General features: G+C 39.2%; 1 protein-coding gene across 5 annotated transcripts in view; it reads right to left on the reverse strand.

Annotated features, from left to right (window-relative positions):
* The window catches only part of LOC105464787 (cell wall biogenesis 43 C-terminal homolog), a 140,913-nt gene that overhangs the window by 72,320 nt on the left and 55,839 nt on the right, over window positions 1-12,754 (reverse strand). For all 5 annotated transcript variants that reach the window (XM_071093607.1, XM_011712846.3, XM_071093609.1 and 2 more), the window contains 3 exons: window positions 10,713-10,857; window positions 6,033-6,094; window positions 603-758 (listed from right to left, as the gene is read on the reverse strand). In XM_071093607.1, the coding sequence (XP_070949708.1) occupies window positions 603-758; window positions 6,033-6,094; window positions 10,713-10,857 (363 nt within the window). The remainder of the gene's footprint in view (window positions 1-602; window positions 759-6,032; window positions 6,095-10,712; window positions 10,858-12,754) is intronic.

Consider the following 12,754-nt stretch of genomic DNA (forward strand, 5'->3'; position numbering starts at 1 on the left):
TTTGTCTCTTTTGAACTTTGTTGGTTTAACATCTGTTTTATCAGAGACTGAGATTGCAACAGGCAGTGGTATTCTTCAAAAGCTGTCCAGGTGAATCTAATGTGCAGCCAGAGTTGAGAATCCCATCAACCCAATGATGCTAACAGGCTTTCTCCCCACTTATTAGTTCCATCACTGACTGGCCATGTGACCCCAGTGAAGTTACTTCATGTTTTTAAGCTTGAGCTTCCTCATCTATTAAACAGGGATAATAAGAGGACCAGCCAATAAGGATTAATTGAGATAACACAAAAAGCACCTATAATAGGGTCTGGGACATAGGAGCATTCAAATACTAGCTATTGTGGGGGTGGCAGTTATGATGATGGTGATGATGATAATGTTAGCTTTTTTAACCTGAGGTTACAACATATTTCTTGATTCCAGAAAGCAAGCACCATAACTTCAACCCCAACCAGATTTTATCATCTTTGTCACAGGCTCCCTTACCCCGAATAAACCTCTAGGAGAAGATATAATTTTTAGCTCATTTTGAGGGAATATGTAGGTTCCATAGAGGGATGTGGTAGCTTATAACTGAACTACAACATAAAGGAACTCACCTGGGATTAAAATGAATTTTCTTGGGAACTTCTCTGTGGTCTACGACCACTTTCTGATTGTCTCTAAAATTAGTGGGGTCATCAGGGATCCTAAATTTTGCCATCTGAATTTCTGAATCACTCAGTTCAGCATGGGAGATTCTTGCATAACCCAACCTGTAGCAGAAACAGAAATTATTTGTAAAGGTTTTATTATTACATGGAAATCTAATGAGCTCCAAGTGATACCACCTTTGTTATTAAGCCAGTTTCCCACTTCTGACTCTACTCTGAATATCACAACTGGAATTAAGTTAAATTGTTAATCTAAATATTGGCAAAATATTGCTTATATGATATAAATGAATAAAGAATATGTATATAGATTTAATTAACTATTCTTAGCAACTTACTTTACTTTTTTATACTAATGAATATTCTAGCCATGCAAATTGCCTCCCATACAATCATGTTTTGAGCTAATAACAGGAATTCTTCAGAATGACAGGGGTGTTTGCCTAAATTTTTTCTTACCTTTAAAAATACAAATGCCACATGAATATTTTCAGCCAAATTTCAAGTCTAAAATCAAAGATTTTTATATATCTGAAAAAAAATCCATATCCTATTTTGGCTGAGAGCTTTCAATTCCTGGGGAAATTCAAAGTACTTTGTAGACATTATACAAAGAGTTCTTATTTGAGAAGCTCACGTGGAAAACAGGGGGAACCATTAACAACAAAGAATTCATTTTATTTTATTACATTGTCCTCTTCCAGAAAAAAGACTTAGGTCAGCTTCAGTCATTCATTTATTCAATGAAGCACATATGTATATATATGGAGTGCCTACCACATGCAAGCACTGTTCTGGGTGTTGGGGAATAAGTCACGAATAAAATGAAGTCTTGCCCTCATGGAACTTTCATTCTAGTAGGGAAGGATGCATTAAACACATATGTATGTTTACAATCAGTCAAGTAGTGATAGATAAGTAAGTATTGGGGTGAATGCAGAGTAAGGATAACAGGCAGTGATAAGCAGCAGAGGTTGGTATCTTATGGTGGATGGTCAGGGCATACCTTTGCAATAAAGTGACACTAGAGCAAAAATTCAATGAAGAGAGGGATCAAGCCATAGAGATCCTGGAGAAATGGTGTTTAGGGAAGGGGAACAGCAAATGCAAAGGTCCTGAGGTGGAAATATGCTTGGTGTTTTGGGGGCCAACTCCACCATGACTGGAGTGAAGTGCATAAGAGGGAACATGCAAAGCCTTCCTCACAGGCCACTATGAGGACCTCAGATTTCTTTTGTTGTTGTTGTTGTTTTTGTTTTTGAGAGTGAGATGAGAATCCATCAGAAGGGTTTGAAGCAGAGGTCTGTGACAGCTACCAGGTAGACAATCACCTTCAGGGAAAGGATCAAAGCAGGGAGACAAGTTATGAAGCCACTGCAATAACTTAGGTAAAAGATGATGGGAGCTTGGACCTGAGTGGCAGGAGAAGAGAAGCACGTAAAACAAAGCCTATAACCACATGCCTGTAACTCCATGCAAAATAGAAACGGAAACCCAGAGCGGGACCAGCAGAGACAGCAAGTCTGCCCACTGGGAAAGGTAAGCAGAGCTGTGACTGAACATCAGATGAAGCTCTGAGCTGTCAGGCAGCTTAATGCATTGTCTGGGCTCAAGTCCTAAATCTGTGCACTTTTGTCTAATTCTAGGTTACTGTCTTTAGTAAATCTAGGTTATTTATTCCCAACTCTAAGATCAAAGTTCTAACCCATTTAACAGACACTGCCTTCGAAGATACAACAAAAGTCTTGAAACGGAGGAATCTGACAATCCAAATCTTCCATTAAAGCAAAGGATCTCCCATTATTGTCCAATAAGTATTCATTAAGCTCTTACTACCTACTACATGTAGGGCATTGAACTTGGTGATTGAGATGAAAGCTTACAAAATTAGTTTTGTGGAGAGAAACTGAAAAACCCTAGTTCCTAACTTCATTAATATGGGAATTTTTAAAATCATCTTCCTATTTTGTATTCCCCCAAAATTCATTTGTTGAAGCTCTAACCCCCAGTGTGGCTGTATTTGGAGATGGGTCTTCCTAGGAAATAATTAACGTGAAATGAGGTCATGAGTGGGGAGGCCTGATCCTACAGGATTAATGACTTTATAAGAAGAGACACCACAGAGCTCACTCTCTCTCTACAGGCACAACCCAAGGAAAGGCCATGAGGGCACATGGCAAGAAGACAGTTATCTGCAACCCAAGGGGACAGTCCTCACCAGACGCCAACTCTGCTGGCACCTTAATCTTGGTCTTAGAATCTACAGAACAGAAAGAAAATTAATTTCTGTTGTTTAGACCATCCAGTCTATGGTATTTTGTTATGTCACAGAGTATTAAATTCATATATAAATAAATATATATTATATATGATATCATATTTTCATATATACTTTATATATATGTACTCTGCCATCCCATTCTCCTAAGGAGAGGTAATAAAGGTTTCAGAGCCCAACAATGAGCTATTATGGGCACCAGTTACTATAAATACCACTGTTCCTTGGTTCCCAACATTTTTTACAACTTGAAATTATACCTATTTCAGCCTATATGAAAAGTCGTTTTCTAGAATTTCTGATATCTCATTTAAACAATTGCTTTAACAAATATTTAAACAGAAACAGTGTTTTCAATCTTAGATATAAAATACCATACAAAACTCACCCTTCAGCACCTTCAGTCCTACTGTAACACTTTGGAAACACCAAATTATAGTCAAGCTATCTATTCCACAGCTATTTGGGCATGTGATGTGCCTTTTAGAGTTTCTGAGTTAGTGGCATAACCGAAACAATCTTAGCATCTCAAGGGCCTCCTTGGCCCACCTCAGTAAGCATATGGCTCCATGGAGTTGTCCAAGAACCAGCAAAGGTCACTATTTTACTAAGTAATGTCCAAAGTGCTTACTAAGGATTCACAGACCCTTACAAGATTTTTTCTCTTCCCTGCCTGCCCACACACTCTCTCCTTCCCTCCTCACTGCCCCTCACCCCACTCCAACCCAACCCTTTCCAGCCACACTAGCCTCACTTTTCCTCAAACACATGCAGCACTCCTGCATTGGGGTCTTTGCACTAGCTCAGCCCTCTACCAGGAAGTATCTTCTGCCAGGTGGCCAAATGGCTCCCTCTTTGCAATCTTGGTTGAAATGTCATCTTCTCAGTAAGACCTACCCAGTTCCCTACTTACAATCGCACCCCACCTCTATATTCTGGAAGCTCCTTCCCCTGCTTAGTTTTTCCCACTACCCTCGTCATCTTCTAAAATAGATCATCCAGGAATTATTTATCATGATTTTTGTCTGTCCTCCCTCCACCAGCATAGGGATCCTTCTCTGTTTCGTTTACAGCTTTATCCCTATTGCCTGGCATCCATTCTGCTAGATCAATACTTGTTGAATGGCAAATGGGGTCTAGAGCAAGAGAAACTAACAATTTGCTTTCACTGGACTGTAACTTATAACCGAACAAGCCATATCCCCACTGGGAGAGGAGCTGACTCCATGATTCTATACCATCCCAGAAAGCAACTATTTTCTCTCATAAATGTAGGCCACAGATCTTAGAAGATAAGGTTATTTAAAGAGTGATCCATTAATGTCGGCCCCTATCTTTAGGCAGGCGATGCCAAGATGCCTTTGGGTGATGAACTGCTCTATATGGAAAAGAGACTAAGGGTCAGAGAAGTCTGTCCTAGGAGCCCACACCAGGGCTCCCCACATTGTCCCCAGGATGGCAGTTAGGGGGCTCAAATCAAATATCTCCAGACAGATTCCGTCCTAACAGGAGAACCCTTGAGTGTTTCAGGGAAGGTCTCCAGCATGTTCCCTCTGTGGAAGAAGTTTGTATGTAGAGGAACCTCTGAATCGACCCACTGTGTACATCATCTACTACCACCTGCCATACTCACATCACTTCTGTCACTCTACTCCAGCCTCACTGGCCTTCTCGATCTCGCCCCACAACGTCCAGCATCCACCTCTCAAACTTTCCCTGCCTCCCCTGCCTGAAGTGCTCTTCCTCAGGGTATACACAGGTGGGGTCCCTCCTTCCACTTGAGGTGCTGCCCAGAAGTCACTCCAGCATACCCTGCCCACTCTTTATAACCTACCACAGCCACCCCCAGCACACCCTACCTTCTCACCTGGATTTATTATTTTTCTTTCACCATGCGTATCTCCACCTGTCATAGCCTGTCATTTCTTGTCTGCTTATTTTATGTCTCCTTCCATTGCAATGTAAGTTCTATGACAGTCAAGGATTTTGTTTTTTTCCTGTTGTATTCCCACTCCTGAGAACAATACCCAGTACATAAAGAGGATTTAGAAAATACTTATTGGATAAATGAATGAATGAATGAATGAATGGTTAGTCCCTCTTTTTTGGTATTAAACTGCTCCTTGCTTTATTGATACAAATACTGCCTTCAAAACTGATTTGTATGGTTACATATTTGAATTTTAAAATCTCAGCTGTATTATTTTGGATCACATATGTATGTATACAGTCATGTGTCACTTAACAACAAGAATACATTCTAAGAAATGTGTCATAGGTGGTTTCATCATTGTGTGGACACCATAGAGCACACTTATACCAGCCTGGATGGTATAGCCTACTACACACCTAAGCTATATGGTATGGCCTGTTGCTCCTAGGCTACAAACCTGTACTGCATGTGACTGTACTGAATATTGTAGACAACTGTAATACCATGGTATTTGCGTATCTAAACATAGAAAAGGTACAGTAAAAGTATGATATTATATCTTATAAACTACCGTTGTAGATGTGGTCTGTTGTTGACTGAAGATATCATTAAGCAGCACATGACTGTATGTATCCAAATGTATATTATCTAAGTATATCATACACACACATATGCATGTATATGATATACTTGGATTATATTTTTATGTGGAATGATTTTTTAATATAATTTATCTAGAGATCTCACTACAGTATAGTAATGGCCCCATCAAATTAGTTAACTTACCCAGGATTATTGATTAGAAGCTGGCAAGCCTGGAACTCAAGCCCAGGACTTTCTCATCCAATGGTCTATGATGTTTCCACTAAACCATACATTCAAAAATCGTGCCATTCCTCACATGTGTTGACAGTTACATATTCACCTTGCTTAATAGCCTACACAGTATCCTCTTACACAATTAAGCTTAATTTGCTAAGCTATTTCTACTTTTGTAAATTATGAGACTATGCCTTGAAAAAGATGTTAAACTGTATAGTCAAATCAATGTTTATAAAAAGCAACAAAAATTAATTGCTTCCATAAAGTTGTTTTTTCTTCTCAGATAGACCCAAAAGATTGCAGCAATAATAGATTAAAAACAAAATCAAACCCCTGTGCTCACCTTATCAGTCCTCGATACATAATGTATTCACACCATCTGTCATGATCAGTGCTGTCAATATCCTAGTAAAGAGCAGAGAGGAGAATGTTTAAAACATAAAAAACAAAGCTCTATTCCACATTGCCAAAAAATGTGTTACCTACATGATAAATATCTCTTTGTACATGCTGTTTTCTCTTCCTGGCTCCTACTGATCTTTTTTGGTCCAAATTATTTGCTCATTCTACATATATTTATTGAGCACCTGCTATGTGCCCAACTAGCTTCTGTACTACATGCTGAGAAAACAAAGAGGAAGGAGGTCTGGAGAGTGACTTAGGTAAATCAGCGATTACAACATAGACCCTGGCTCCTGGCAGCTTTCCAAGCCTCTCATCCCCAACAGCACTGACCGCACCTTCATTGGTCATCCTGTACAGTACTTTACACACACTAGCTATGCCATCATGCCAGGTATCTATGTCTCCATCCTCCCACTCCTGCACAGAGGGACTCTTAATCACTTTTGGCCACTTGGCACTTAGCATAAAACCTGGTGTTGAGCAGGTGCTCCATCTGTGTTTGTTAAATTGAATCATGGAAATAAGAACATTTGGGGAGCAATCATGAGTCTTTTTGATGTTGAGAGCTTGGGACCAGGGTTATTATTCATCAAAGAAAGAGAACAGAAACATATTCTTTTCTATCATGTGTTGGGAAACTATAAATATGAGGCATTTATTCTGAAGAAGGAAATCTCCATTTTCTTCTTTTTAAATATCTTATATATAAAAAATATACCTGACTTTTCACCACTTCTGAATTTTACTGTTAACATTTAATTAAAAACACATTTTTAAATCACTAAAAGAATACACCACCATTTATTATATAATTCTTTATTTTTTTCTTAAGCTTAGTGGTAGACACATGGATGTCTATTAATCAACCTTTATTGTTGTTTAGAGTACACACATGCATATACCTTTTGTATACATAAAAATTATAATAAATTTTTTAAATTAAATTTAAAATGTTAATGAAGAAAATAAAGAAGCACTGTTCTGGTTTGTCTTGGGAAAATAGAAAACTTTAGCTGTAGTATGGGGAATAATAAACAATAAATCTATTTAACTATCATTTTGTTTATTCGATTTTTTAAAGATGCTGTAAGTCTTGCAAAAAAAATAAAAAAATAAAGATGCTGTAAAGTTTTAATACTGCAGGATTTAAATACTCATTTCTTTAAGAGAAAAATCTGTTCGTCCAAGCATTAATGATTAAAACTCTTCTCCACATTAATAAACTTCCCCCTAAAGAAAGCAATATAAGAATCCACCGTTAATTTTGACACAGCTTTTGACCACGACAGTGGAAATCAAGAGAGGATTAGATGAAAATCAAATCAAGTTCTTCTTAACACCATGTATATCCTTCACACACACATGCACATGCACACACACAATGTAAGAATGCCCTCATTAGGATGCAATTTTTACTTAGACTTGCCAAATTTCATCTTGTCTAATATTCCTTTGTGATTTATAGACCATATACTTACACATTTCTCTTATTTTATTTTTGACATACAGCCAGACACACATAATATATGTCATGTAAGTCTGAGGGCTTTGCAGACGTTATCTTCTATTTCATTCTCAAACAACCCTATGATTCCACAGATACCGCTCTCACTACATTTCAGATATGGAACTTGAGGCCCAGAAAGGCTAAGTAACTTGCCCCAAGGTCACACAGCTGGTAAATGCAGCATCATCTAGGCTAATAAATAATGACAGACCATGAGAAGAGAGAGAGGTCCAGCACCAGGGCCCAGACACATGTGTGGGGCTATCTTAGACCCTCCTGCCATAAGTAAGCCATCAGCTGACTACACAGGAGAACCCAGGCAAGAACAGAAAACCACCCAGTCAACCCAAAGAATCATGAGAATATTCAGTTGTTACAGTTTTAAGTCACTATGTTTTGAGGTGGTTTGTTACATAGAGGTGGTTTGTTACATAGTGATAAACAACTGATACAGTCTCTGTGAGTACACACTTTCCAGGTTTTCCTCTTCTGAACTCTCCTTACTCCCTTTCCTGAAATAATCGGTCTTCTCTTCCTTCACCTACACCCCCATGATGGCCACATTCAATGTGGCTTCATTGGGGCTTTATTTGGTCTTCCTTTTGCACTTCTCTAATTCTAGCACTCTAATTTGCACTTCTCTAATTACTAGCAATATCACCCACTTCCACGGCTTCAACGCTTCCCTACATGGTGGCCACCCCTTAATCTATAACTCTAGTTCTCACTGCCCTGCTGAATTCCAGATCTGTATATGCACCTGCCTATTGGACATCTCTATTAATGTTCCACAGATGCCTCAAACTCAGCCCAAAGCTGAACTTATCTTCTTTGTAAAACGTTTCTTCCTTTTGTATTCTCTACAAAAATAAATGTCAGTATCATAATCCCTCTGGCCAGAGTCAGAAATCAAGGATCCACCTGTGGCTCCAAGGCTAAGTCATACAAGGCAATATAGGCTTTTTATTTTTCTCTTGGGATACTCACCATTGGAAGCCAGCTGCAAGGAAGAGAGGAAGCCCAAGTAGCCCATGGTGAGGAACCCGGGTCCCCAGGCCAAAGCACCAATTTGCCACCTGTGAATTATCTACTGAGTAGATCCTCCAGTCCCTAGTTGACCCTCCTAGCTGATCCTGCATGGAGCAGACATGAGCTATCCTCATTGAGCCCTGTCCGAACTCCAGATTCGTGAGCAAATAGATGACCGCTGTTGTTTTAACACTCTAATTTCTGCCTATCCAAAAAAATGCAGAGACTAAATCATCTTCCTAATATCTGCCTTGCCCTTCTTCCAAAATTGTAGTATTTTTAGCTGTGAATATGGCCATCAGGACTAAACATTGCACCTCTCAACTTTCTGTACAGCAAGGTATGTCCATTAGACTAAATTTATGTCAGTGAAATATAAGTAGAAGTGTTAGAGATCAGTTTCTGGGTTTTGCCTTTAGAAGGGACTGGCATATGCTCTTGGCCCCTTCTTTATCCCTTCCTCTATCCTGCTAGCTACAACCTAAAGGCTGCTGTTTGGAAATATAGGCCTTGTCAAATGGAAGCACACGATAGAACACAGATTCCAAACACCACAGAGTGCCATTCCAGTGCTGATTCACCTGCCCAGACTTTTACATAAAGAAATATGATCTCTGTTATTTTCTGTCACATGCAGATAACTCTCATCATGCCATGCTCTCTTTCACCTGTCTTCCAAGCTCTGTAAATAATGTTACACCCTAAGAAGATTTAAGTAGTAAAATCAACATAAGATGGATAAGCTTTTTTCTCTGCAGATATTATCTCAAGACATGAGATAAAACAGAATGAAAGGAACCAAGACATCTGCCTAGGGCATAACTAAATATAACAATCATATTTCGCATTCTAAATTAATTCATTTGGCATTATAGTATATATATCTCATATATCATATATATATATTTTATATATATATATATATATATATATATATATATATATATATATATATATATATATATCAATCTTCTGGGAATTTATTTGTGTGGCAGTTCCCCAGAACATTATTATATTCTGGTACACTGACAAATTCAAGTGTTTTAGACCTGAAAATGTAGAGTAATTCAGTGTCATCTGCTGTGGCCCTGTTGGCTGATTAGCCATTCTCTCTATGAGACATTTCATTTTGTCTTTTACTCTCAATGCCATAATTAACTTTCTTTTTTTATTTTATTTATTTATTTATTTACATTTTTTTGAAACGGAGTCTTACTCTGTCGCCCAGGCTGGAGTGCAGTGGTGCAATCTCGGCTCACTGCGAGCTCCACCTCTCAGGTTCAAGCCATTCTTCTGCCTCAGCCTCCCGAGTAGCTGGGACTATAGGCACCCATCACCACGCCTGGCTAATTTTTGTATTTTTAGTAGAGACAGGGTTTCACCGTGTTAGCCAGGATGGTCTCAATCTCCTGACCTCGTGATCCGCCCGCCTCGGCCTACCAAAGTGCTAGAATTACAGGCATGAGCCATCATGCCCAAACCCATAATTAACTTTCATAATGTGGCAGATTGTGTTTTCTAAACATGGCTACAATAAAATCTCACTTCCCATTAGTATTCTTATCATGTGGTTTTTATATTCCTCCCATCAAGAGTTTAATGTGATCAGATTTGTGATGACACCGGGAGTAACAGTATATGACTTATAAAGCTATGCCATACAAAGCAATATAGGCTTTTTCTGGTTCTCTAGGGATACTCATTATTGAAAGTCAGCCAACATGCAGGAAGGAAGCCCAAGTAGCCCATGGCTAGGAACCAGGGTCCCAAGCCTAAAGCACAACTTGCGACGTATAAATCTACTGTGAAGTAGATCCTCTAGTCCTTGGTTGAGCCACCTAGCTGACCCTGCATGGGACAGAGATGAGCTACCCCCATTGAGCCCTGTCCGCATTGCAGATTTATGAGCAAATAGAAGATTGCTGCTGTTTTAAGCTCGTATGTTTTGTGGTGATTTTCTATGCAGCAGTAGATACTCAGACTGCGCATTAAATTGTTAGGTGAGGTTGATTTTTTAAAAAACATGAAAGAAAAAGAAGTATTTTACTTAATAAATTATAAATCCTATTAAGATTATGTTACCTTCACATTGCCATGTTCAGTGAGCTGTAGATAATCTCTGGAGCCAGGTGCTGAAGTGATATATCCCAGAAATATCACTTGATTTGAGCTACTTTTCAGTAGTTTTGAAACAGCAATAGCCTGCAGTTTCCTGTCGAGGTCATCTCTAAAAAATGTAAAAATATGACCCTTTATAGTATTTGTAAAACAATCTTTAAAAAGTCTTAGTTACCTCAAAGATGATCTGTACATAGTGAACAAGCCCAGAGTCGTTCCTACTCGGGCAAATATCTTAATGTTATACAAATGAACAAGACATAGATACAGTGCTTCAAATGAGTAGGCAGACAGACATTTGGCTGAGAACATGATCTTTCTTCACAAATCATTTGGAGTCCAGTCAATTTAAAGATCAACTCTAAATACAGCATTTGTTCAACTTTTCATCAGAAGAAATTAAATCAATAATGTGAGAACTCACCATCAGTATTACAGCTAAAGAACTAGTAGTTTAAAAAAGTAAAAAGAGCCAAGAATACTGGTAAGATGAAGAATCCTGACATTTGCAGAGCCCATCAGGCTTATGTAACCTAAGCTCCTTCAACTGAACACTACTTTCTTTTTTTTTTTTTTTTTTTTTTTTTTTTTTTTTTTTTTGTGAGACGGAGTCTCACACTGTCACATGGGTTGGAGTGCAATGGCACAATCTCAGCTCACTGGAACCTCCACCTCCTGGGTTCATGCAATTCTCCTGCCTCAGCTTCCTGAGTAGCTGGCATGACAGGCACACACCACCATGCACGACTTAATTTTTGTATTTTTAGTAGAGACAGGGTTTTCCATGTTGGGCAAGCTGGTCTTGAACTCCTGGCCTCAAGCAATCCACCCACCTTGTTTCCCAAAATACTGAGATTACAGGCGTGACCCACTGCCCAGCCCAACTGAACACTTTCTGAAAGCCTTCTTAACTCTCCTGCTCAAACACCGGCCAAACATGGTGCTTTTATTATGCTAAGCACTGTAAACCTATAACTGAGATACTTAGGTGGGTACATCTAGCTCCTGGGGAGTTTAGAGTCAGTCTGTTTGGGGGAAAATAGGACATCATATTTTATATGATCCAGCCAGGAAAACAGAAACACCCTAGATGTTTCAAACAAAGTGAATTTAATATAGGGAATTGGTTAGCCAGATAGGAGTCAATTATGCAATCAGAGATTAACAACAATAAGAAACCAGTACCACCTCTACAGCTACAGGGAAAACAAGAGGAGGTGATATTATCAGAGTCCAGAAGCCAGCACTGACTAGTGGGAGATGTATCAATGGAGGAGGCTTCCCAGAGGAACTGGGACCATTCAGAGAAGAACTGGAGCCACAGAAGAGACTCAACTCCTCCCATAGACACAAGAGGAAGCAGAGAGAGAAGGAGAGAAATACACTCTCTTCTCTACTCCCTCCAACCTTGCACTAGTGGCTCCCATTGGCTAAACCTACCCAGAAGCCAGAAGGCAAGGGACTGTGAGAAATGCAGTTCTCTGCAATGCATAGCTGAGAGTAAGAGCAAGGAATGGAGCCCAGAACAGATAGGAAGTAGACAAACAGGGTATTTACATAGAAAGGTAGCTAATACATGAGTGTTAAGGGAGAAAATGACAAAGAAAATAGAAGATCACCAAGCACTGAGAAGACTGGAGAAACCTTGTTGAGTTAGGATCTCAAGACAGGACTGAGTTGGATAAATTTGTGTAGACAGCTGAGGGCTATTAAAAGATGTCTCAAGAAATAAAAGAGTGAAAAGAATGGCCATTTGTTAAACCCCTTTGCTACTGAATTCTCACAACAGAAGGCAGGTGGTAGCTCTATTTTCAAATGAGGCTAATATGCCTATGGTTATTCTTCATCTCCCCTGCCCACATTCATCCTCTGTCTTTCTCTATGCCCTGGGAGGCTGACCCCTGTAGATTTCACCTCCTGGACTTCCTTCTCTCCTGGTTTCAAGTTAGGTTCGGCCAATTGGAGGCACCACAGGAGATTAAAATGTGGGAGAAAAGCAACATTCT

This window comes from Macaca nemestrina, chromosome 3, assembly GCF_043159975.1.
Source record: "Macaca nemestrina isolate mMacNem1 chromosome 3, mMacNem.hap1, whole genome shotgun sequence".
NCBI classification, from domain to species: Eukaryota; Metazoa; Chordata; class Mammalia; order Primates; family Cercopithecidae; genus Macaca; species Macaca nemestrina.